The following is a 27099-nucleotide window of genomic DNA, read 5'->3' as shown; positions in this document are numbered from 1 at the left end:
GACTTGCTACAGCTAGAATCGTAAAATTCCGGTTTCCGGAGATGTTCACGTGTTCCAGGTAGGGTAAGGCGCTTTTGAAGTGGAAAATGGAGCTCTGTTCCAAATTTTGGCAATTAGAAATATCCAGAAACTCCAAATTTGGTGCACCAGGTATGATTTGTTGGAAATGGCGATTTGAAATGTTCGTCGATGCCATATTTAAACGCGTCAATTCTCTGAACCTCCTGAGTGGAATAAAACGATAAAGGCTTTCAGTCCCCGAAAGATCCAAATCATCCCTCTCCAGTTCTTTCAGGTACGGTCCTCTCATTATCATTGTCCACCACTCAAAACACACTCCTGCCGTTCGTGTTAAGTCTTCTTTGTCCAGAAAACGAAATATTTCAAACCAAAGCACCGAGGATACATTCATTTCAGAATGAAGTCGTTTTGCCACAGACCATGAGCCTTGAAACCGTCTCTCACTCACTTTTTCACACTCTGTGTTTTCACACCTACTGAATCGCATTATTATTTGTGCGGTGGTCTAAATTTCCTGTCCCCTGTAGGATTTTTTTTTTACCGGCATTTGAAGATTTCATGAAGTAAAATGCATTTCTGGGAATAGTTGATACCATCTACCTATATATATTTATATATATCGATCAGTTTTGTGAAATTTGCTGTTTTCTTTCCTTTAGAAATGAGATAAGCCTTGGGCCAAATTTTTTCAATTTACTTTTTCACGCGCTTATCAAGGTTATATAACGAGGTGGCAAAAAATATTTTGCAAATCAGTGTATGCGCCCATTGTGTCCTACTTTTCCCGCTAACTCTGCCTCGCGCTTGCTTGTCTGCGCGCGTGCTGAAAGTTGAATTGTTTATTGCGAATATCACGATCAGTTGTCGAGCTTCTCTACCTACAATGGACAGAAAGTAAGTATAGTTGATGCTGTTTCAGTTACTGACGCTATTTATGTATTCTCGCATGCGGTAAATTGATTCTTGTTCCTGATTCTTCGATCTAGTGGTATCAAGAGAACTGCCGGAGAGTCCAGCCATGATCAGGAGCGCTCAAAGCTCAGGAAGGCAACTTCTGTGAGTACTACCTTCTATTGCTGGATGACTTTTTTGTCGTTGGGTTCTTTTGAAATCATATAAAGACACCTCTTATCGATTACCAGCGAGAATGTAATATACCATTCGTCCACGTGGAATGTTAGTGCGCTACGTCACACATCGCACTCGGAAATATTTGGAACTCACATATAGTCTTGCTTATTTTCTGGCAACTCGTAGTGCTGGTCAGGAAAACGAATTAGTAACACCGATTATTTTCTATCTAACCCAGGTATCTGCCCTCAGGAGAGTGTATGGGAAAATCTCGAACTTTCCAAAGAAGCACACTGCCTTTCACCAGTGGCAAAATGGCGATTCCTTCAACCAAATTGCTAAGAAGCTTGGAGTGGCAGAAGCCACCGCTGAAATTTATGTCATTGATTTGATTGCTAGCGGACTTGGTGGCAAAGAAGAGCACTCGAGGCTGCTCACCGAGCTGGGAATACCAGATGCAGCATTTGAAGAAGTCGAGGAGAAACTAACCCAGAGTAGAACAACACTGCGGCAAATTTTTGAGGAAACAAGCCTTGGCCGATACAACGAAATTCGTGCAATCCTTGCAGTAATGATCAATGGCTTCGAACCATAAATCTCGGATTGAGATACTTCTGTCAAATTTATATTTCACCTAACGTTGCTGTTGCTATTTTTATGTTTTTTATAAATAAGTATTCCAATTGATTTACAGTAGTAAAAGTAAGTAGTACCACGGAGCACCTGAATCTTATCGCATATTTTGAGCTACGTTTCTAACTTTCATTTAAGAAAGTACGAAAATAAATGTAACTGAATACAACATTTATATTGCCTTCTTCATGTCTTTCGCTTCCTTTCCTGATTTTCCAAAAAAGGTTTCTATGGAATTGCATTACTGTGCTCATTGGGAGGTATAAATTTTCAAAAAGAGTCAGGCTTGGTTGCTTCATTCGGTTTACCTTGTGAAGACCCACCTACACTAAACACCTTTTATTAAAAGGGAAATAATTGTGCCGGGTTGGGAAACACTATTCCATGAGAAAATACATTGTGAAGTCTTTGTGCCCCACCCCCCTCACCTATTTTCATCAGACATCTGAAATACACATTACCAGTTGCTAATAATAATGCAAAATTAAAATGCACCTGTAGCAGCGAACCAAGGTGCTACAAATAGCGACACGCAACAATTGACCTCATTGCCTGATGAAGACTAGCAGTATAACAGTCGAAACGTGGCGGTCTACATCTTAAAGTGACTCCATCGTGAGACAAACGAGTAAAAATTCATCTATCCTATCTTACACCACGATGAATAATAGACACATCTTTACTTAATGACAAAGTTTTCAATGTTATCACTTTATTCGGATCCCAGCACAACTTCTGAATTAATTTTCGGTTCTGGAGAAGTTTCCTTATGCTGTAAGCCACTCAATATTACTGGTAAGAAAAACCAATAGCACAATATATCAACAACAAATATGAAATGAGCGCCTCAAATTGTCTCAGTACAAAGACAGTAAAGACAATAACTAGATCAGTTTCAAATGATTATCAATAATGCATAAAATACTTCTTTGATTGACATGATAATTATGCACCCCTCATACTTATTTGCCTCTTTTTTCTGAACTTCTGAACCATTACCCACAGACTGAGAGGTCGGAAATGGCTCCTTTTTGTGAATGATTTATTTTCTACATGTAAACAAATACTTTAGTGTATGAAAACCCATGTACATGTAGAATGCATTTTATACTAAACGACAGCTGTTTCGAACTTCAAAGATGACCAGAACCTGCAACTGTTATGTAGTCAAATGAAGCTCAGTGAAAAGACTGTGACTTTTAATTTGTTTAGAAAAAAATTTTGGTTAGTGCTGCAATAGTGAGTGAACACTGCCAGTTTGCTTTCATCATAGCATCCAGCCAAAAAGGAAGGGAAATAATATTTCCTTTTTGACTGTATGCTATAATGCCCCCCCTGCTTCCATGACTATGTGAGTCAATAAGCATTGCAGACTGGTCAGGGTTCACTACAACAAGAAAAGCACGGTCATGTGACACAACAACACTAAATGATTGGCATGACAAATTTTGCGCCTCTTGTACCAGCACATTGGCCAACTGATTGACTGGATTCGTGCCAAAGATATCAATCTGTTGTCCCAGGCTTTCAACCCCACATTCTTCTCCTGCCATGGAAACAGCATCCTCAACAGTGACATTTGTGGCATCATGATCAAACAGATCATCGTGGATTTTGTTTCCTTTGATCATTGCTTCCCTGAAAGATGTTTGCCAAGAATCAGGTAGAGAGTCACCAGCAGGCCAGGGCAAATTTCGTTGAGAGCATAGTTTCCCCATGTAGAGAGCAATAAAGACACAGGCATTACTGCCAGTCCTACCCTGAATGTCTGATTGTGATTCAGAGAAAGTCCACTCCGTAATTCCAGACAAATAAGAGGAGTTGTGGCCTGTTATCCCTGCTTGTGATGGCAGTCCAACGGGAAACCCAGTTGATGAATGTTGGCTAGCATTGTTCAACAAAGGCAAAGTTGGTGCATCAGCAGTAGGGCTTGTCCTTGTTTGTGTGGGAAGGACTCTTCCATCCTCAAGTGTGGTGGTCTCCTGGTTTGATTCAAGGCAGATTTCAGGGAGTGGTTGGGCCAAGTTGTCAGTATCTTCAAATGTGACAGTTCCTTAAAACAAATAGAGGAAAATTACAATCCCTTCTGACAAAGGGATCTGACAACTTAAAAGCAAAAAAAAAATACTATTCATTTTTCCATTTCTTGGGGGAAAAGTATTTGAATAGAGTCCTTAAGGGCTACGTATATATTTACACCATACATTGTATATTATATACATTATTTAAGAAATAGAAAACATGTACTGTGTTACTATCTTGTTATAGAAATACGAGTGAATGTTTGAGAGAACAAGAAATGCTGTGGGAAGACGACGAGTGTTTCCACAGCTTTTTTCAAGTTCTCCCAAACTTTCACAAGTTTTTCTATAACTTGTTACAAACACAGAGAATATGTTGTCAATTTCGTTTACAAAATACCGTGACAACAAAAAAACAAAAGAAACCTGTTTACTTTGATCATCAAAATGTACATTCTCCTTGCCTGTGCCATCATTATGTCAACAGCTCGCGTTAGTTCTGTGTTTCTATCAAGTTATAGAAACACAATTTTAAACCAATCAGCCCACATAATTTCTTTGGGCGATTTTCTAACTAGGTATATAATATTATATAGTACCTGGTTGTTGCAACATTAGGTGACGTGCCTCCTCAATCATGTCTTCTGCCAGTTGTTTCTGCTTACGGTGGTATGTACTCCACCAACTTTTGATCTGTGACTCTTTCAGTTCTGGAACCCCAGCAGCCTTCATTGCTTCTATCACATCACTTGGATTAGCTCTAATCTGAGAAGACTTTTGACGATCATAGAATGCTATCATAATATCTTTCTGGGCTTTTGTGAAAGTGGTCTTCTTAGCCCCACCTTTCTTGAGAGCAAAACCAGGAGATGGCCTCAGGTCACTGGGGGGGTCATTGTCACTACAAGGTCGGAGGGCTGCATCTTCACGGGTATCTGAACATAGCTGAATATACTTTATAGAGTATGAATCTGTTTCCACTGCACGATGTCCTTCTATTGTTTCATCTGAAGGTTGCCACATTTCCTCTGTTACTGTAGCACCCGTGGCTCCAGCAATTGGGACATTTCTGGAAGAAAGTGCCTGGACCTGAGATTGTGTCTTGCTGATGCATTTTCCATGGCCAGCAAGTGATTGTGCTGTTATACCACCTTCATATGACCCATTGGATGGAAATTTGAAATTGCCAAAGAGTGATATGTCCTTAAATGTACCCATTTTCGATGGTGCCTTTGACCGGTCAATTATAAGTTTCTTGCATCGCACATTCTTCATTGTCTGCAAATCATAAGTAAACATAGACATTACCTTCTGACACAGAAAAAATAATCAGAGCAACTGATTTGTACTATTTCTTATTGAATTTCCATCCAGAATTTTAAAATAATCAGCACACAGAGGTTTTCTTTTATTTACTTCAAACTACTATTTTTTAAAAATATTAGCTCATTGGTCCCTTAACACAATGCATGGCAACCCCTCAGACAAAAGTTGAAATTTGGCTATTTCTGACACAATTTGATACATGCATGTTGTGTTCACATGTTGTAACTCAAATTTTTCCTTGATTTTAAAATTTTTTAACCAGTTTGATTTTGATTTTCCTTTGACTTCTCTTCATTATCATAATCTGAAAAATGGAAATAAAAATTAACTGGTTTTAAAAATTTCAAACCAACCACAACATATATATTCATGATGTACTTAGCAATGGCCGAGGTAAATGAAAATAATAATAATAATAATAATAATAATAATAATAATACTATTAATAATAATAATATCAATAATAATAATAAGGATTTCTTTAAAAAAAATACCTCCAATAGATTTCCTAGCTGCTCTCCAGACTCCAGATCATTCCCAATACGAACCCAACGCACTATCTTGTGAGAAACATGTGCAAAGTGCGTGTCCAGGACAGTCTTGCCTTCCCCCGCTTCAAAATTGTTGTATTCCACCAAAGTTATTCCAAATGATGCATTCACCTCAGCCAGGTACATCAAAACAGCAGTGTTATGATAATGTGGCCCATTATCTGTAAATGGTCCCAAAGACAAATTTGCATACACAATTGCTGCATCTTGTAATGTAATGATTACATACATAAATGATGTAAAGCCACCCTATGTACATATTCAATTGTAGTAGCTGTAAGATCAATAGACATTTCCTTACTGTTCAGGGTCCGTATATAAGGCACTCCACATGTATCCAATCAGTATCATAGTGTTAAATGTCTAACTATGTTACATGTAGATCACAATATTACAAACACCCACTTCAGGCAAGAAAAAAGAAAAAGAAAAAAAAAACCCATATAGCCTATTTTGAGAGGGTGAAAAGAAAACCACACAACCAACCGACCAACTGAGGCCTGCTTGCAGCATTTGACAAACAAGGAGTTTCAGACCTTTCATGGAAAATTCTAAAAACACATACAAATGTTTACGAAACTATCGCAACCAATCGATTAACTTTGATTTATAACTTGGTTTTGTACCTTAACACAAAGGGCAGCCTCAGAGCAAAGTAAAAATTTTGATTTGTCACAATCAGCTAAATGTTCAAGCAAAGAATGATACAGTGCGTTTGTTTGATAGACCATATTTGTATTCTCAGTTGTGGACTGGAACTAGCTTGCAATGGAGGCTCATGTGGGGAAATATCATTATAAAGAGATCAAAGTCATTTACATTTGAAAAGACTCCCAGCATTAGCCTCCACTGCAAGCTAGTTCCAGTCCAATGCCGGGAATATGAATATGGTCAATTGTATTACTCCATTACTAATGTACATCATAACATGTAAGACATACATGTCTAGACAATGATACTTACCAGAAAATAGGTACACTTGAAAGTTGGGAAACACTTTTTCCATCCAAGAAAAACCAACATCAAATGCACTTTGGGTAAACCAAGCATCTTGCTTAGTGTCTTCAGACCAAAGATCCAAAACTTCAGTTCTCCTTTCATCCACACCCACTTGTGCGATAACATAAAAACCATGCAAAGAAATGCCACGTTTACCGTACCAGTCACGTTGGATCTCTCTGGAACGCATTCCAAGCTCAAGTTTCATCTTGTAGTCTACTATGACTACTGCCTCTCCTGCTTGAAGATTCTTCAAAACATACCTAAATGAGATGAGCAATGTACCAATGTAAATGGCATAGCAAAAAAAAATTCCTAACAGTATTGATTCAAGCGTTCCACATCATTTCCTCAGTTGTGAGTGGGCGTAGTTGTGCCACTTAAAATCAAACAAAATTCAAAGCTTGATATTTGTAGGTCAGAGGTACAGTACATGCTCATCAATATTTGACAGAAGTCAATTTCCGATTGATCAGCTGTAACCATCAACAACAAATGTACAGTGTAGGTCAGAGTTACATGTACATCACATTTTGTTAATGACAGGATAATGAATTTTGAGAAACAATCTCTGTTAATTGTTGATAACAAGAACTGGCAAGTACAGACATGTTTATAAAAGCAACACAAAAGTGTGACTTCAGCTCCACCTGTAATAATCTCCTTGGTGCTTGGTTCTCAAGATATGGCCAACATAGTCCCAGAAGTTCTTTCTGAATTCTTCAAGCTGATCTGAGAAGTGCAGCTGTTTCTCTGTTGGTGCTGTAGCAATAGCAGCTGACACACTGTTGTATATACCGTATACAAGACTAAACTCAGGGGACGCTTCAGTATGGCTGCTGGGACAGGATTCCAATGCATAGCTCATACATAATTCCAAGCAGCTTGAGTGCCTCTGTGCCTGAGTTGTTAATAAAATATAAAAAAATTCAGTTTTAGGTACATGTATTCTACTAATTCCTTCTGCTCCATAAACAATTTATGCAATGATAGTGGTGAGGACTACAGGTCACTATTTTAAATTTTTCAACTGGAATGAGTCTTTTGTTGAAACAAGCTTTAGGTATGTAAACACAGAATGGAAGATCAAACTTGCTCTATATGAATGTTCAGTAAAACATCATTTCAGAACAGATCTTTTAAAAATACAGTTTACTGTCGTACTTTACTCTAAACATTTTTGCTTTGAGGCATGCCAAACAATCATAATTTCCAATGGAGGTATAGATATTTTCATGATCACACATTACAGAACAGTTATATTTTAATACCTCATGAGCAAACTTGGTTTTGAGGTAACGCTGCAGAATTGTAATAGAACTCATGATGCTTCCAAGATCTTGCTGTTGACAGTCAGCACCCATTTTCTGTATGAGCTCTCGTAGGTTTGCGAAATTTGCATAGCCAAAATCCTCGCAAAGATTGCATAGCCCAGCAAGCATGGTGTTGGCACGGTAATTCTTTGGGAGGTGTGCATAGATGTAGCTCCTTTTGACGCCATCTGGAAACTGCAACATGTATTGTTTCACCACTTGCTTGATGGAATCCTGCCAATAGCGGACTGGGCATTCTCTACCATCTACCATCACACTTCTGCAGGAAGATGGACGTGAAACATCATCACGCAGAAGGAAATCTGCCAATTGATCAAGAACTTCTCGAGTAACACACTGCCGAGAGAATTTAAAGGATGCCGGTGGAACTCCTCCTCGACCAAACAGGATTCCATGAACTCGGGCGGCAGTCACTGTACTCTTTGAACATTGGAAAAGTTCAGTCAGGTAAGATTGCGAGTAATCAGAAGCAACAATTGACAGAAGCCTCCGTCTCTCTGCTGAATATGATACCAGCCTTCCCATACTTCTTGCTGCTTCTGTTCGAGATCTGAAATTGTCAGGTGTGCTTCCTTGGAATGCAATATAACTTCTCGACTTAGTTCCTGAAATGTTTATTGCTTGCTGGACTTTATTCCCTTGCTTCCTTATTTGGCTGTTTGTTTCCTTCACTTTGCATTCCTTATACTCTTTCAAAATTGAACAGAGTAGCTTCTCTGGAATTTCTTTGACTACTTTTTTCTCATCCAAACCAAAGGTACTCAACCATTTTTTGGAATGAACAAGGTCATAGACAAGTTCAGGAACTGCACGGGAATCACCGTGGACATAGCCATCTATTAAACCTTTGATTTTTTGAATCAGTTCAGTTCGAATATCACTTTTTTTTCTTGCCTCATAACACTGATATGGTTGGGCAGGGAACTCACCAACTTGGACTGCTTGATCTACAAATGTAGCTGATGAGATGGATGCACTGGTGTCATGATCTTGAAACGGGTGATCTTCCATATCAACAGCTGCATCCTCAACAACAGCATCTGCTTCTTGTGTGTTATTTTGGCGCGCATCATCAATAGTTTTCTAGTGATGAGGTAAGAAAAATGTGTTGCATGTAAAAAAGCTTACAAACATTCATGAAACTCCCTTGACAAACATTTCTCTCCATGTACAACAACTTTAGAATTTGTCGCTCGTACGTATTCATGGGTGAGATTAACAACAGCTTTATACACTCAATAAACAAGCAGCTATCAGAAAAGTATGCTTAAGCAGACGGTTTACCCGATCATACGTAAGCTAAATACAAATTTGCATTCTTCATTCTTACCTCGAGTTTTTCACATCTCGCTTCCAACCTGATGCGTTCTCTACAGGAAACACATATATGTCTCTTGCGACCGCTGTGGCGACCGTCCTTATTCAGTTCACAAAACTTGATTTCATGCTTTGTGGCAATACAAAGTTTAAGGTCGTCCGCGTGTCCCCATGCACTGTGCTTTGGACAGCAACACGAAGCTGGTGCTGGCATATTTTACGGAGAAATAACGTTTTTCAATACAAAAAGCTACATGTCTGAAGATAAACTTGACAGCAACGAAGAAGATACGAAAATATATGATGGATACTACAAACGAAATGCTCAAAAACGCAACTAGCTGTCGGCAAGAATCTAAATTCCAATATGGCGGCGGTGGAGAAGGCTGACGTGCAGTCAGTTAGTGCCAGTTCCCCATTTCCCATGGCAACGAAACTCTACATATACAGAATAGAGGGCTCTGGGATCAAAAATTAACAATAAAATGCGCGAAAAATTCATTTCTTGGAGACTTTTTTGACATTTTTTTGTTTTCAACCAATCAGCAGCCGCCATTTTAATTAAGTTAATAATTTGTAATTTAGCGCCTGTGCATTTGGCTTGCCTACTTCTTACGCGGAGCGTTACATAAAAATTAAAAGAAAATTAGACAAAATAAGTCCCCTTTCACATTTAAAATATTCTAAGTTCTGTTACCTTTTATTTTACAATCATGACAAAGGTTTTCATCTCTTCTGCCTCCCTCAATACAAAACTTTACTGGTGTTTTTTTGGAATATAACTTGGTCATGAATAAAAATGGCTAATTTACTATAAATAAATCGAACACTAAAAACAATTGATGTTTATACACAGTATCACCTTACAAAATTATTTTGACAAAAATATGTTCCAATTTCTACTGCGTGTTTTACATGAGGCAATGGAATGAGGCATGATTATTACATGTATATCTCTTCTCTTTTTTCAGAAAAAGGACACTCTATAGAGAAAACCACTGCTGTTTGTAACCACATTCAAACAGAAGAGTTATGTGCAGACAACTGTGACATATATGTATACATTTATAATTCCCACTTACACAGAAGTCTGCTTTTTAATATGATAATTTATAACTGCACAAAAGAAATTTCCTAATCTCTTCCAGTAAGTATTCACAACTTATGGTTTAATATCTGAAAGATCAATTTGATACTTCCTTGGTTTCCCACTTTGGGAACCTGCAAAATATCCTTTTCCAGCCCAAAAGACAACTGAATGCATAAACATTACATTTTCTCAAAGTGCTTCTTGCAAAGATAGTCAACTTTCTCATTAATAAATAAGTTTTGTCATTACTTTAAGGAAATGTATTCCCCCTACAAAATTTTGCAAGAATAAACAAATTACTTATAAATGTCCAGCATAGAGGGCCACTAGTTTAATTATCAATTCTCTAAATAAAGTTGATTATTATTATTATTATTATTATTATTATTATTGATCCTTTGTTATTATGCTAATTCGTAGAGACTGTATGCAAATGAAATCTCCGCATTATTTATTCACTTTGCCTTGTGAATGGTATCATGATGATGCCAAAACGTCGGCTTTTAACATTAGTTGCTGGTTTTCAGTGTCACGCAATTCAAAATAGATCAAAATAAAAATCAAAACCGGTCAATAGATAAAGTCCAGAATCTGGGAAATGAAAGAAGATAAATATGCAAAGACTCTTGCCAAAATTCTGATCACAGCAATTTTTCTTATGCGAGATATACGGAGAAATGTTTTACCCTAATTTATAGAGATTTGTATGGAGACGCCATGCTGGTGCTCATCCTTATGGGCACCAACATGTCGGCCGGAAACCAACAGAAACATCTGCCACTGAGTTTTACTACAAAAGCGTGAATTTATCCCTCAAGGAACTCTAAAACATTAAAATAATATTTTTTCTAAGACATGAACTATTAAGATAGCCAAGTTCCCCGAAATGAGTCACTTTCTTAACCATCATGACAGCTCTCTTGGCCGTCATGTAAATGCCGCGTCACGCAAAAGCTTAGAAATTCAAGCGTCGTGTATCACAAAACCAAGAACCCATTCGGAGTGAAAATTTGTATGAATATTAGTTTTCAGCTGTTCTTATACATCATTTAAGTAAAATCTCAGGAAGATCAATAGCTTTGTAGTTCGGATTTTAGTGACGTCATGTGAAAACCAGCTATATTCACCTGATTATTATTATTATTATCACCCTCTCAGCCACTCAGGGGATTGGGGGAATTCTCAAAAGTTATGCAAGAATTTTTACAGTTGTAATTTTTTATAAGCCACTAATAAACATTATTATTATCATTATTATTATTATTATTATTATTATTATTATTATCATTATTAACTTTAAATTTCCCTCTATATGAAATTATAAAATAACTCAGCTACTATGTGTGCTCTTATAGGTCAATAGGTGTGTTTAGATGAGAGTATGTAACCCACTAATCCGCCTGTTCTGCAGGCTGATGTAAACATGGTTGTGACGTTTTAGATTTACCATATTTTTTAGAATTATTTTAGGAGAGCAATAGTCGAGCAATCTTTCATGTTTACATAGCCCTATCTAAACACTGAGGGGGTTGGGGGAATTCTCGAAAGTTATGCAAACCCTCAACTACATTTCAGGTTTGCATAACTGTCTCTAATTCTCCCAACCCTCCTCGTGTTTCAGGGTCCGAAATTGTGACTGACTGGTCGTCAATGCGACCAAAAATTAAGTGTTGGCAACCAGAATTTTAAAACTGGTCGCCAGCAGGTGACTAACCTTCTGTCCCCTCGGCATTTGAAATTCAAAGGTGAAAGCAGGGCTCGAAAAAAAACCCGTCCGGTTGTCCAGGACAAGTAGATTTTCCCTTCGGGCAAGTAACTTTCTCTCCTTACTTGCCCCACGGGCAAGGACTCAGGCAAGCCATTCGCTGACTAAATTTTTTATAACGATTTTGAGAAGAAAAGGTAAATTTTAGGCTCAAGGGTAATCAAGTGTTTAGATGATGCTTGACGAAAATTACAATTTATAGCATTGTTTTGTTGATTGCGTGACGTGCACTCACGGCTCACAAGTGGTTGCCTAGCACGTGATCAAAATCTGCCCCGATCAAATTTCTTTCCAGGATTAAAAACAGCCGCGTTGGGCACGAAAATGCTGTGTTTATTTCTTAAAATTTTAGCAATTTTCTGCGAGCATTTTCCAGTTTCTCTGTACAAAACTTAACTCAACAACGATATATTAAAGCTGTAGAAATTGTATGTGAAAAGAAGCCGCATATTGCTACCGCGAAAACGAAGCCAGCAATTTTGATGCTAAAATCCAGGTAAATATCTGTTTTCGGCGTAACATAAAAGTAATGAAATGAAAAGTATTATATTATTAAAAAGAAATGGATAAGTAAGTCATCAAAATATTTTCAGAGTTCCTGGAAGATGACTTAAAATAGTGTTTCTTTCAAACGAAGACGTTTTCCTTCGACTGAAACTATTTTTCATTCATCCAAATGAAAAATTATGCTCTCGCTGGCTTTTCAAATTCAACACTGTGCCTGTGTCAAAACTGAAGTGGGAAGGCGACTTGTTGTTAATCCTGCGTGTTATAAATTTCTCGTGTTTCTCTTCACAATGATTTCGTGGAACTAGACAAGATGCAGGTGAACATTCAAGGAGTTGAACACGATCTTTGACGAATTAGTAGTGATTACGAATATACCCAGCGTGTAATACAGGAAGATACACAGCGTGTAATACAGGAACTAGGAAGTACGTACATGAACGAACTACTACAACTTCGCAAACTTTGTTTCTTCAACTGGGAGGCACTGGCAAAAGATGCTGTGGGACAAAATTTAATTCCTGATGGCATTTTTTTTGTCACGTTTGAAAATTCCAGGGAAAGTTGAATTTGACGCCATAAAAGCGGAATGAAGAAGTTAAAAGTTGTGGAAGCACTGCAATATAATGGCGTAAACATGAAAGTGATCAGCCACTAAGAGGACTACAGTCAAGATGGGTTTATTGCATTAAAACACGCCTGTAATTTGTCCATTTTGGGGTTCATGAATTATTAATGAGTTTGAAAACTTGGGCAAGCGGGGAGGTGCCCTGGGCAAGCAAAATTTGGGAGTTACTTGCCCAACGGGCAAGGTGGAATTCAAATATTTTTCGAGCCCTGAAAAGGGCTTTTTTTTAAAAGAAAACATAAAGCTCCCGTGGACAATTGTAGTAAAAGGAAGCCACAATTTTACGATCACCATATTTACCCTGCGCCATATTGTTTCAGCAGCTTCTTCCAATACGGATATCGCAGGCGAAAACGTGACAAGGCGAAATCATGACGAGATCGAAAGCGTCCACAGAAACATGTGCGCTCAATCTTTAATTCTTTACCTAAATACCAGTAAATTCCAGTTCTGAAATACGAGTTGTGTTGTTTTACTGCATACTACCTGTGCGACTTCGGTAGGGGACTGGTTAGAGCAATAAAAAAGTGTGAGGACCTGGCACTAGCACATTGATTGTCATTGCGTTTTTGTTCCGTTTCGGCGAAGAACAGATAATTTAATTGCACGCACACTTAGTTGAATCTAGGTATAGAAAGAGGGCCCCCATATGTCTTACACACAGAACTTAACAGGATACCAGCATAGTTCCAACTAAATGGAAATAATAAGAGAAAGAAATCCGAAGCCTTTGCAAGAACGTTGACAAACACGCTCATCGAGATGTAGGACTCTGTTACTGTTACACGGCTTTTGTGAGTCTCTCCTTTAATAGCTGTATGTATATTGCATTAAATGAAAACATTGTTGACAGGTTAAATTTTGTGCTGTACTATAAATTAAGGTAAATTATAACTATATATTGTTTTCTTTAGGTTGCAGCAAATTGAGCGGCGAAGACACGATCATGGCATGGCAAGCAAGAAACCACAAAAAAAAAACTAACACTTGTCTTTGGCAACCAAACCCTTCCATCTGGCGACCAAAATTTTTAGGTCAGTCGCCAGTTGGCTCCATTAGGAAAGGTTAATTTCGGATCCTGTGTTTAGATAACCCTTTACCCCCTAAGGTGAATGGCAGTTTTTCCCAAATCGGCAAATAAAGACAGTCTGCCTGTGTACAATATGCCATTTGAAAACCACTAATCAGCTTATTTAAGAATTGACATCAGCAGCTATGAAGGAGGTAGACATTTTGAGAGAAATTGCTTTAAAATGGGAAAATGAACGACTTCAAAAATATATCAATCTTCTACTATATTAGGTTTACCCCGAAACTGTAGCTTATTTAGCAGCTCTTAGTGTATAGCTTGATATGAAACAAGTCTTGCATTCCATTTGCATCCCAAAAAAGGAACTAAAAACTTCTGGGGGTGATCAACCATGTCTTGGATGGGAGGGGGTCAAAATTTTATGACTTCAATGAGCAGATCTTCACAAGACAATTTTCATGGCAAGAATTCATAGAAACCTATCAAATATTCACAAAGTTATGACCTTGCGTGCCAATTTGCACTCTTAAGGGGTAAAGGGACAAGGTCTTATTGATAACACTGCCTTTACAATGATCTTCTGACAACCTAGAGGTGCACAATTCAAGATCTATCACTTTGCATATGTTTGATGAGGTTACAAGGTAGGGGGAACTTACTTGGAAGTATATTTCTAGCCTCTAGTTCACTCTGACTCGGCCGAGCTCTCAGTTTTAGAGCCAAACTGTCTTTCCTCTTAAGCTTAGAGGCTAAACCTTTAAGACAAAAAATTAAATGTAACCATATCATTAAATACCATAATTAATTATTTGGGTGACATCATTTTATCACATAGGCTCAAGACTGCATACAAGACATGAGAGAATGCTGCATTGCATTTATCCCAGATTGACCAGGAAAATAAAAATTCCAAAGCAAATGCAGCAACAGTTTTTAGCACTTGACAATGTGTCACTTAACTGACTGTTCATTAATGAATACCTGTTACAATTCCTTGTGTCTCCTCTTCCTCATCAGAATCAGAAATATTACTATCATGCCCATCATCTTCGTGAAGTATGCTTTTATCATCTAAATGCTCTTCTCTGCTATTTTCTTTACCAGCACTTTGAACTACAAAAAATCTGAAAAACAACAAGCTTTGCTATCAAGTAGTGCATGTCAAGTAATTTCGTTTTATTATCATAAGTTATCAATATCTTCTTATTAACAGCTTTTGCCTGGAGCTGATATGAAAGTGGTTTCTCACACACTGCTGGGACCATGCCAAGCCGCACCACACAGCCTGACCTTTATTAACATAAGAACATAATTGTCTTACAATGACACAAAAAGTGGCTAGAGAATAACTTCACCTCAACTTAACACATTCTACAAGTACTTCATGGGTGGGTGGGTGGGGCATGGCACATGGCAAAACAAAAACTGAAACCTTCCACAAGCCACATGACCTGAAACCCCCCGCACACCTGTAAAAGGACTCCCAGCTGTGTGTGGGAAAAACGTTTTCCCCTTCTTTTGTTCCTCAGCCAACAGAAAACCACACTTTTGTTTTGATTGACAACTTTGCAAACAAGGCTTGAGATGTAATCTTATCTTGTGTTGCTTATTGAAAAATGCATATTTTTAACAATTTTGCTTTTAAGGTGGTTCAAAACAATTTCCATCACTTAGTTATAACCACTCTTTATCAGGTTATTGCTACAATCATCTGCTGGTTTTGAAAAATTGACCAGTCATCGGTTAACATATTGTTATCATTTGCATGACACAGTAGGTAACCATAACAACAGTATGATCTGCTAAAAATATCCTAAATTTTAGCTTTAAGTACTTACATGTATAATTCAAAAAAGACAGTGAGATTTTATCAGATTTTGATTGGCAGGGTAAGCCGCAATGGTTGGCAAAGTTTTAAAAAAATCAGTAAATGGGATTCAAAGCCACCTTAATTTTTTTATTTATGCATAGTAACTATCCTTTTTTTTTGTTTTTCAAACATTATTTTTAATTCAAAATAATTTGTAGTTCACAAAGTTTTTTTTTTTTGGAGGAGGGATAGGGGGAGCCTGCAGTATTATTTATACACTGTGAATTGAGTCAGTTTGTCTTGTTCTTGAAAAATTTCATTTTCTGTCTGCAATAGTATGGGTGAAAGACTTAGGACGCAACAGGTAAACATTTTTGATGGGCAACAAATGAGTGATCAGGATGATCAAATTCCCAGGAATGGTTGCTCAGCATTTGAATTGAAATAGGGACAATGGGGATTGGTTTTTCAATTCCACTACTGTTTAAGATGTTAATAGTTAAAACAACACCTTGGTTGTTGGCCACTTGTACTGCAATGTCTATTGTTTTGAGTTTTGAGGACTGTCCGTTCATCTGATGAGCTGCCAGTATTCCGACGTGCTGTTATCAAAGAAACAGAAAATCAATCAACCTTCTTGAACCTTCTTCTTGGTTGGCTCCAAGTAGGATATCTTAAGTTACCACTGCGGGAAATTCCAAAAGTACCAGAACAACTGATAGTCTCACTTACAGTAAAATAAGATGTTCTTGTTGTGGGGCAATGTCTCAGTATTGAGTAGCAAACAACACCAATGTGGTGTCAAAAGAAAAGAATAACATTTCTCCTATGGTCCACTGTTTCTTAACAGACTACAAGAAATTAGTGACAGGTTCAGTCCAAATTGTCAAACTCATAACAATACTTGAAAACTGAAAATGTGAGCCACAAATAGCACAGCAAATTTGAAAATTTAGGCACAATTCCCAGCTAGGCGAGGTTACAGACTTAGGCTCAATTTCTGCCACTCACTCGAGTCCGGTCTAATTTCCTCCCCGAGAGGAGCATGTTCATGGAAGGAGTGCAGGCTCCTTTCTCGAACAGCGGCTTGTAATCAACCCTAAGGTTACAGTAGTTGAGAGAAAACAATTCAAAAGCTTATCATGGATAACCAACTGGTCCCAGGACTTAAACAACATCACCAACAACAGTAAACAAAGGCCAGCAGTGTCAGTACTATGATTCATACAGTGTGTCTCAAGGATATACTATCTCACCTAATTCCCGAGCTAGCTGATCCATCATACTCATTGTGTCTAATTGTTGAACCTGAAAATCATTTTTCGCTTCATTTTCAGTGGGTAAATTGTCTCGCTGTGAAAGTGGAGCTTGCTGGTTTCTCCTTGGTTGTCCTGGTGTTATGTGTTTCTCATCACTGTCATCTGAAACCCTTTTGTCATGTGAAGGGCCATTGCACTGGATGTCAGCTGAATCATTTTCATTTTCTTTATCTGAAGAACAATGTGTATTTGGTTAGCTACTACAAACTTAATAGGTTAACTGAGTTTACAGTCAACTAACAAGTGTACAGCCAGCTGTCGGGTGGTCTTTGGTGCCTGTCACATCCATGATTAAATGTTTCTTACTCAACACTGCATACACCATAAAACTTGATCAATGTACTTAGTATGTATATCACATTTCAGAGTTTGCGCTCAAACAGTCTCACTTTGGCACAAACAAATTCAAGGAATTGTTCAAGTAAGCAAGCAAACTTCCTTTAACACAGTAGTCACTTCAGTAATGGCAGCTTTTCACGTAGCGAGGCCTAAAACTAGCCTATAGCTTAAGAAAATGTAAAATAATGGGAAAATAATATCCAGTATAATTTAATAACAAAGACAGAGGCAAAATAGAAAGAAGAATACAGACATTATTATCCAAAGGGATGCTTACAGATGCAAACAGGCTGGTGCCTTCATTTTGAGGGTTTCTTTTGAGATAGGGGTGTTTTAAGGTCATTCCCCAGTATTGCATTGCGCATCCCTACTGCGCATAATTTCACACGTGATTAGCGCACACCCATTAAAAAATGGCGGCTTATCCTTTACAGCTGGACCTCACCACAGAAGTAAATCGTCATTTTCTTGCAAACAAGTATGGCGACCTATCATTTTTTCTGTTGCTTTGAATTGAGTGATAAATTTCTCTGTGTAAAATAAATATGGACCAATTCCCAGGGTAGAACAAAAAACAATCATTGGAAACTTGAATTTAGCAAGCAATTGTGACTACAATCATGGCACTATTATATTATATTATTTATTTCCTTTTTATTTATTTTATTTTTAGTTCCTATAACATAAACAATCAATAGGCAAAGTTTCACAAAAATCTCAGTGCAGCTTCTATTTCAGTGGAATGACCTTAAGAAGATGCAAGGACTAGCACTTGGGGAACCAAAATACCTGACATGGCTGCCCAACTTTTTTCCTTAAGATAGCATAGTGGAGGGAAGACACAATTTATGATCAAGAGAGTGTAGGGAATGACAGTCAAATACCCTGAAGAAATCACTTCTCTTTTGTAATCTTCAAACATAGTCTCTTCAAGAGAACATGATTTTTCTGTCAGTGACACAGGCATACTTGCAAAAAGAAAAAGAAATCCAAGTACTTCAGCTAGAGGACAAACCTAAGCCCTGGTTACTAGTCCAGATATTCCAATCTGACCTACAAGAGACTTGTGAAAACCAAGACTAGTAAACATTTCGTCAACATTTCGTCAACATTTCCTCAAGGTAGAAATATGAAATTATGTAGTAAAGTCTCATTACGTACTCAAGTCTCATTACGTACTCATTGGATTATTAGTTGGGAAAAACTAATTATTCACCTTCAGTTGTGACAGGAAGAATTCCTTTTTTTATCAACTCATCTCTATTAGTTCGTACCGACAGTTGTCTCTCAAGATCTGTGTAGAAAACATACAGTAATTATTAATATTACAAATCAACACTGAAAATATTAATATCTATCTTAGAGTTAATCACAGTGCTGGATAGATCACAATGCATTAGACGGCTGGATGTACTTTCCATACATTACATGGTCATAAACATATTGTCCAGGGGTAAAATCCGTTTTGTTATCTTTTTTTCCCTTTTTCAGGGAAGGTCACTTCACATGCTTAGACCAATTTCACATGAGGAAAATTTTTCCTGGGTTTTAATGTGTTATACCCAATTACTTGCACAAATATACTGGCTACCAAGTGAGGTTCAGAGAAAAAATGTGGAGGGAAAATTGAACCAAGCAAGCTTAGGAGCCCTTGCACAATTATACAGGGCCAATGCTTCAGACAAACTAGCTGAGCTGTTTTGTCATTTGACCTTCTCTACTCTCCAACAGGTGACTTCTATAAGAAGACTAATAAAGACTAAATTATACGTATACAACATGCAAAATCGAAAATCTGTTACAAGTAGCTGCGTGAATCAAGTGCACAAGTTTTAATCTTTAAAATCTGCAAATCCATGGAAATTATGCATTGAATCTGAAATCTGAATATACTTGTTCTTCAAGCAATCCCCAAATCCAGACAACTGCTGTTCACCCCTATCGCCAGCATGGTACCTCCACAGGTTAGCACTTAATGATACTATCAAATCGGTATGGTCGGCCATTACAAAAACAACAATCAAACAATAATTTAATGATGGCAGACAGGCAAAAACTACTGTAGATGCATCTTTTAGAGGCACAAAGTTATTTGTATTTATCAGTCTTAAGACCAATATCCAGGAGTGACTGCCAATATTTTTTTCCGTATTTGTCAGCATACAATATAATTTGTTCACATACACGTAAGTTTTTAAACTGGAAAGAATATAATCATTTGTAGGTTTTGCTCGGGGGATGAGGCATTTGAAGTTTTATTGTTACCCCAGAGCTTGACATTTGCATTTGCCTGGGACAACCCAAGAACATTTGTCACCCTTCTGGTTTTGGTATTGCATGTGGCAGAGAACCCAAACATGATGTTGCCCTCTTATTCATTTCATCCCCTGTTGATCATATATGGATCAAATGAAATTAACTCTCCATATAATATCAGGATTCTAAAGCTATCCAAGATGACCTACTTCATTTCGAAGTAAAGAAGCATACATCGTTAATACCTCAATGACATGTACATTGTTTTTAAGCTTTGTACACTTCTGAATTGTGCATATCAAAATAAAATATGACTGTAATTATTTTACAAAAGAGTACACCAATACATATTAATACAAAATACATGTAGCATTGTCAAGAACCTTTTTACAAAAAGTTGTGACCAATGGAAGGATAAATGTACATGTAAAGAAAACAAGATGTGAAATAATGTTGGTGAACAACACCTTTTTATTTTGCAAACACCAATGAAAAACCAAGTGAGTGTTGGGGCAAAAACATGATTAATAATAATACACAATAATGAAACAAATATTACTACAAAAATATCTTCACATGTGAAAATAACATCTTTTCTTCGCAAGTGAAAAGATCATTGTGCTATGGTCATATAATAAATCATGCCTTTCAGCATTTCATTGGTGTTTATGTAATAAATAAAACAAATTTATAATAGTAATAACAATAATAATAATTATACATTTATATAGCACTAAGACTGAAATATTCGAAAGCGCTTTAAATGGCAGCTTGGAGATACAAAATTTATCTTCACTTGTTGACTGTACTCACTTGTAAAATATTTTTCAACCCTTGAATAGAAATTTCATCTTTGTGCTCAGCCACGTAATATCCTTTATTTATTATGATTTGGGATTTTTTGTACTGTTATTTTACAGATATTGGAGGTGCAGTGACCTCATGGCTAGTGTGCTGGCCTCTCAATTAAGCAGTCCAGTTTCACGCCCAGGCTGCGGGGAGGCGGAGCATTGTAATGTTATTGCGCAAAACACTTTACTCTCACAGTGCCTCTCTCCACCCCGGTGTTCAAATGGGTACCAGCTAATTGAATGCTAGAGGTGACCTGCGATGAACCAGCATACCACCCAGGGGGGAGTAAAAATACCTCTAATAACTTCATGCTACCGAAACTGGAAAATAAGCACTGGCCGATGGGCAACCTGGTTCATATGCAGATTTCACCCTCTCACATGATTTTCCATATGAGCTTAGGGGTGGGACATAACCTTCTTGTTTGCCCCATCTAGCGATCTCCGCGCGCTTGATCATAACCCAATTATTTGTATCCACCCTGAGGAATTTGTTTGTTTTTTGAAGGAAATGCTGAGGCTGAAGGTCTGTAGGGGCACTACTGGAATTGACTTATGTCTTATTCTTTTCACCTACATGTATGACACGCATTGAAATAGGCTCTGTTAATACGAGTTAACAGGACTGCCAGACAGAAATTAATCAATAAAAAGTGTCTTGATGTTTATTTGCAAAATTGTTGTGTTTTCCATTGAGAATTGGAGTCAACCTTTCCACGTACAAAGCAAACAAATGATCCTCTTGCTAGGCTTACTATTAGTTTGGACAGTACATAAAGTTCAATGACACAGTGGGTTGTATCAAATCATACTGTTATTGATAACAGGATCACTTCAAATATTTCTGACAACCAGCGAACTTGGAATGAACACTAACGGTGAATTTACAGAATTCAAAATCTGCGATTGATTTTGTTTCGATAAAATTTAATCTGAAAGTGAAGAATTCATATATGAATTATTTCATATAAACTTCACATCAAAATTTAATCTGTCCAAAATATTTTCAGGCTAAGAAGTAATTTGCCATGTAAATTTTTAACTTGAACTGACAAATCAATTAAATTATACTAGCACATATAGTAATTAGAGTACTTGTACGTCCATCCAAGCAAAGTTCGCTCAGTTAACCGCTACATGAAAATTTGTATCATAACTTAGTGGGAAAATTGTAATTAATAGGGTTACATTCTTTGCTTTCGGTTTACTATAGCTATGAACCTCCGTATTTTCAAGTACGTTTATCTTTCGGCAATTCGTGATCATGATGTAACAGGCGTATTAATGACGGACCTGACGGATAAGTCTGAAATTCAAGCTTGTCTTTGTGTAAACGGAACTACATAATTTTTTCGTCTTCTGGAAAAGTTTTTTAACCGTGGTAGTGTGTGCCACACAAAAATATTTGCCTAGAACGACAGAAAGAAATCACCTTGCGTTGCCGACAGTCGAAGGTAAGCGTATATATATCGAACGGATGGAAAGTAAACCTGTGCTTCCATTTGCACTCCTTCATTGCAACTGTTATGTGTCAGTAGAAAGAGAACAATCAAGTACTACACAAGTCAATTCAGGTTGAAGTGGAGGGCGTATTAGCAAAAAAGGACAAGATATTAAGTCTCGCGATCTCAGCGGAATAAACTCTAACCTTCAGCAAATCTGTCAAAAGATTACAGTACCAAACTATCAAGAATTTCTTACTTTGTGAAGTCGTGATGAACTTCTGGCTCTTCTTTCTTCTTCGCCATTTCCACGGTCGAAATAATCTCCCTATGCTTATAGCTAGTTTGCTTCGCCGAACGGGAGGAGGTGTACTTGGACTTGAGTTAGCGCCAGCGACAGGAGTAGAATCGCAAACTTCCGTAGCGTTCAAAAACGTTGGCGCTCGCCTTGTAGGGACAGTGTTGCCTCCATTCATAACAATGTTTTTTTCTCTGCGGCCTGGGTCACTGTTTGAACGCTCTCGTGAAAGATCAAGGTTCCCAGAAGGAGAAATTCTACCATCGTCTGCTACCTCCATATTTTCAAGTTACCACCGACCGACTCATTTTGGCTGTGGTATTGATTTGGTCCCCAGGCCTACCGGGGGGAAATTTTGGACTGCAACGCCTAGTGCAATTTGGTACTTCCGCTGAAATGCATTTCCGGTTACAAAATAGGCCCTCCCTAAATCCTGTTGCAATTTATAGTAGCCAACCGTATTCCCGCAATTTAGTGCCAGCTCCAGAAAATGCATAACATGACCTTAAAGGGGTAATCTAACCCAAAATAATGGCCAATTGTTCGTGGATAAAAGTGTGAACTGATAAGCAACCATGATGATGATCCCTGGATTCACTCCAGTCCGTTTTGCTTTTGTTAATGTTGGGATTTACTTCAATTTTAAAATCCCTTTTTCCAAAAAGTAAGTAAAATAGAAGTGGAATAACAACAAACAGGTCGCAATACTCAAACATCAAAAACGAAAAATCTGAATGGTTTATTGACATAATTGGAGGTCAAGAGCCTGTTAAAATTGATTATTTGAAGGTGGGTCGTCCGTGACGTAGCCCCAGAAAACGCCCCACTAAGATATCAACCCCAGGGTATCAACTACGGTCACAAGGTCAGTACCGTAAATCCTCGAATTAGCGCCCGGGGCGCTTATTTTAAATTTAGAAGAGGACGCGGGCGCCTTTTCGAGGGAGGCGCTTAATCGAGGGGCGCTTATTTACATGTAATTTTTCCCAAATCGTGGCAGGTGTGATCGGGTTTTTTGTAATATATGTATGTGTCAGACTCTCAAAAGGATCCTGTTTCTCTTGAAAAACTACGTAATATAACCCCATTAGCCGGTCTAGGTCTGCTGCACAAGGGCCACGAGTTTATCAGTTTTATTACTGTCAAGTGTTACCCTCCTTAAATGTAAAGTAGGTAAGTAAGTAAGTAAGTAAGTAAGACTTTATTTTACGAGGGTAACATTTGTCAGTAATAAAACTGATAACCTAATGGCCCTTAAAAATTAAAATTTGAAAAGAAAGAAATAGTAACAGTCGTAACAATATTAAAAATAATTAAAATAAAATAAGTAAGCCTATATACATCGTGAAAATATTTATAAAATGTGATTATTTACAAATTTTTAAAAAATTTACAGGAATAATTTGCTAAGAATTTGATTATCTAAAATTATTTTAAAAAGGGAGCGCTTAAAATTTTTTACACTGGTATTCTGTTTGATGTCCACACTTAATTTGTTCCATTCTTTTGTGGCTCGCACAGCAAACGCTCCACCCCCTTCAGTATTGCTCTTAAATCGCGGGCAAATTAAGTCCTGATGTGAAGTTTATATGAAATAATTCATATATGAACTGCGGTTGTAGATGAAAGTGAAGAATGATCATCGCAGTTAGTTTTCCAATTTAAGCAATTGGAAAGAAGCCTGAAAAGCCCTGAAGCCCTGAAGCCCTGATTTTTTCAGGCTTCTTCTTTCCAATTGTTTAAATTGGAAAATTAACTGCGATGATCATTCTTCACTTTCAAATTAAGTCCTACTACTACTTAGTTGGGCTATAGGCAATGAATCGGTAGATATTCACTACCATCCGTTGGGACGGTCAATGTAGAGAGCTTGACTAAGCTTGTCGTTGAACACGACCAAAACTATAGTAGTAGTAAGTAAGTAAACTTTATTTGATAAGTAGGTTGTAGAGGGGATTTGGCAGCCGAAGGGTTGATGTGGACTTACTATACACAAAATATAAAATTTTACAAACACGAAAGATATTAACAAAAGAATAAGAACTATGTACAGGGGAAAATTAATAATCATATATACATATTTGATTGACTAGAACCTAATTAAGACAGTATTGCCAGAAATTAGACATCAAAAATATATAAAATCATCTTTTTTGCAGTGATTAAAGTCGCTTCCTTGCTGAAAGAAAACCCAGCAATGTCCTTGACATGTTGTATACATTCGTTGTGTCAGCACTCTTCCGTAAACCAGGGGGGAGGGGAGGGGGCGCTTATTCGAGGGGAGGCGCTTATTCTAACTTCATCAGTTTGTTTGTTTGTTTGTTTGATGGTCGTGGGACATAGGAATATGGAAAGTTCCACCGAACTCGATCGCAGAATTTTCAAGAGCTCTTACTGGTTTCATTCTTGTAGCCGAGTTCCAAATTCAAGGTGCAATTTATAAACACGTTGGAGTGATAAGAAACCTTGTGAGCGATTGATATGAGGCATATTCTACGTAAAATAGAGACATAATTGCTTCAGAAAAGGATCAAGTCAGCGAAGAGTGAAAAAAAAAACCTTCCCGAGGTAAATGGCGGATAGCGCGCGAGATGGATGTTAACGCAAAGAGAACGCGACACGGGAATGATTTGTAATAACAAATTTTACTTCTCCCTTTGGTGAATTATCAACATGGAGTTCCTTTATAAAGATACAAGTTAAAAAAGGTCCTATGGATGATACCTCAAGCTAACCGGAGCTAGACCCTGTATATCCGATGATCGGATATACAGATATGTTCACTACTCAGTTCACCCAGAAGTCGGTTTTGACGCGTATGTTATATTTGGCTCTTACGTCACTACCAAGTTCCGTAACTCTGGAGGGTCTAATCCCATACACACTCATGGGGAGGGGTGGGGGATCGTAGTAAACGTTGCAAAGAAATTACATAGCTATTATTTCAAGAACAAGAATCCTGTTTATTGTTTTCGGAGGGTAAGTATGCTATACTTTAAAGTTTAGGGCGCTTAGGGTTTTTTTTCTCTTTTTTTTTTAACTCTGAGTGCTTTGTACTTTCGCCTTCGTTTTCAAGTGCTCTGTTTTCTGTTTTCGCTATAATCGTTTGACGGTGAATCAATGCTCATCTCCGACATTTACATAAGAAAGTAGCGACTACCATTACTAGTAATGAACGGCTGTAAAGCAAACTCTAACACAGTAAACACAAATGAAAATGAGTCCCCATTGCTGATGCAGTATTCTAAAGCATCCTCAGCTTCTTTATCTCGGCAATCAGACGTTTGGATTCTTGCTTGTAATCCAATGATGCCACATTCACGGAGGTACATTTGAGGCGGGTCTCATCCTGTAAACAAAGAGACGTGTACAACAACTACTTGAAGCATGAGAACAAGAAAATGAAATGTCCTTAACAGATACACTCTTTCTTTTTTATAAGAATATGTTTTATAAGAATATAGAGGCTGAAATTTGCGAAATTTTAAGAATATTTTACATATAAGAATAAACCCGAGGCTGAGAATTTGAAAAGACTATGTATGTTGAAAATTTGTAAATACAATACAATTATGTTTTTAACTAAACCGTGTAAAATTCTTCTTTTCTCTGAGCGAAAAACTAGCCAAAAATCAACAAAAACAACATTAGCCGCATGTTCGATGCTAATAACATTTCTGTAAGAAGTTATATCAAGTCATACCTGTAGTCTGGCACCTAAATTACTTTAACACCATCCAGTCACCAAATACATTCGAAAACAGAAATGTCATACGCTATAATCTAAGAATATTCAAAATAATATTTTCAGCCTAAAATCGGCAGAAAAATAAGAATATTTAACCTTGGCGGGAAAAACAATATTCTTATAAAAAAAAAAAAAGAAGAGTGCAGCAAATTATTTGTGTATGCACTGAGACTTAAGGGTTATGCGCATACTATCCTATATGGCTTCAACTCTCTTTACCAAAAAGATCTTACATTGTACGTCTCCATTTTTGCTCGAATCCTGAAGGTGTACGTTTTGAAGTTTGAATGTAAGAAGATCTGATCAAATCCTTGTTCATCTCCCTGCCAAGAATGGAAATAAAACTTAATTAAAGGACAAAGTCTAGTTCAGCTCCGTCGTACAAATGTTTCACGTAATGAAATTTTCGGTCAGTAAACATGCGCTGCGGAAGGAAGCACTGAATGCGGCGCATTCAACTAAAGCATGCAGCTTGTTTTGCGAAAATTATCGAATTTTCGTGCAAACCCTTTCCATCAGTGTACCTCAGGTCATAGACAATGGCTGATTAAAGAATAATGATAATAATGGGCTGTGTCGCAACGATGGGATAACTAACGAATATTAAAATTTTAAGACGACGACTAGTCCACTCCGGAAAAGACCTTACTGTTCACGATAGCCACCAGGTTTGTTTTCACATTCTACTGCAAACTGGACACGTTATTGGGACGTTATTCCAACTACTTTCTTGTCATTTCTGC

General features: G+C 37.5%; 3 protein-coding genes across 3 annotated transcripts in view; all 3 read right to left on the bottom strand.

Annotated features, from left to right (window-relative positions):
• The window catches only part of LOC145463385 (phosphatase and actin regulator 1-like), a 39449-nt gene extending 16544 nt beyond the window's left edge, over positions 1-22905 (bottom strand). The window contains exons 1-6 of the mRNA XM_081447133.1: positions 22570-22905; positions 18978-19055; positions 17360-17593; positions 16615-16705; positions 15275-15417; positions 14953-15048 (exon numbers count right to left, since the gene is read on the bottom strand). Coding sequence (XP_081303259.1) covers positions 14953-15048; positions 15275-15417; positions 16615-16705; positions 17360-17593; positions 18978-19055; positions 22570-22888 — 961 coding nt within the window. The 5' untranslated portion in view covers positions 22889-22905. The remainder of the gene's footprint in view (positions 1-14952; positions 15049-15274; positions 15418-16614; positions 16706-17359; positions 17594-18977; positions 19056-22569) is intronic.
• LOC145463383 (uncharacterized) lies at positions 1073-9883 on the bottom strand. Its single transcript, XM_081447131.1, has 7 exons — positions 9287-9883; positions 7894-9039; positions 7273-7523; positions 6587-6885; positions 5567-5784; positions 4346-5024; positions 1073-3778 (listed from the first exon to the last, which is right to left on the bottom strand). Exons 1-7 carry the CDS (start codon positions 9485-9487, stop codon positions 2934-2936), a joined length of 3639 nt encoding a protein of 1212 aa, XP_081303257.1. The 5' UTR covers positions 9488-9883; the 3' UTR covers positions 1073-2933.
• Positions 22906-24827: 1922 nt separating the features above from the next.
• LOC145464205 (replication protein A 70 kDa DNA-binding subunit-like) overlaps positions 24828-27099 on the bottom strand; it is a 30095-nt gene continuing 27823 nt past the window's right edge. The window contains exons 22-23 of the mRNA XM_081448017.1: positions 26590-26679; positions 24828-25957 (exon numbers count right to left, since the gene is read on the bottom strand). Coding sequence (XP_081304143.1) covers positions 25853-25957; positions 26590-26679 — 195 coding nt within the window. The 3' untranslated portion in view covers positions 24828-25852. The remainder of the gene's footprint in view (positions 25958-26589; positions 26680-27099) is intronic.

The sequence above is a fragment of the Orbicella franksi genome, chromosome 12 (genome assembly GCF_964199315.1).
Source record: "Orbicella franksi chromosome 12, jaOrbFran1.1, whole genome shotgun sequence".
NCBI lineage: Eukaryota > Metazoa > Cnidaria > Anthozoa > Scleractinia > Merulinidae > Orbicella > Orbicella franksi.
This window is presented reverse-complemented; position numbering and strand designations above follow the sequence as displayed.

Excerpts from the sequence above, each read along its gene's own strand:
- LOC145463383 (XM_081447131.1), bottom strand. The coding sequence starts at position 9,487 with ATGCCAGCACCAGCTTCGTGTTGCTGTCCAAAGCACAGTGCATGGGGA. Across the intron at positions 9,040-9,286 it reads CGAGATGTGAAAAACTCGAG|AAAACTATTGATGATGCGCG; the intron begins GTAAGAATGAAG and ends CCTCATCACTAG. Across the intron at positions 5,025-5,566 it reads AGCTAGGAAATCTATTGGAG|ACAATGAAGAATGTGCGATG; the intron begins GTATTTTTTTTA and ends TATGATTTGCAG.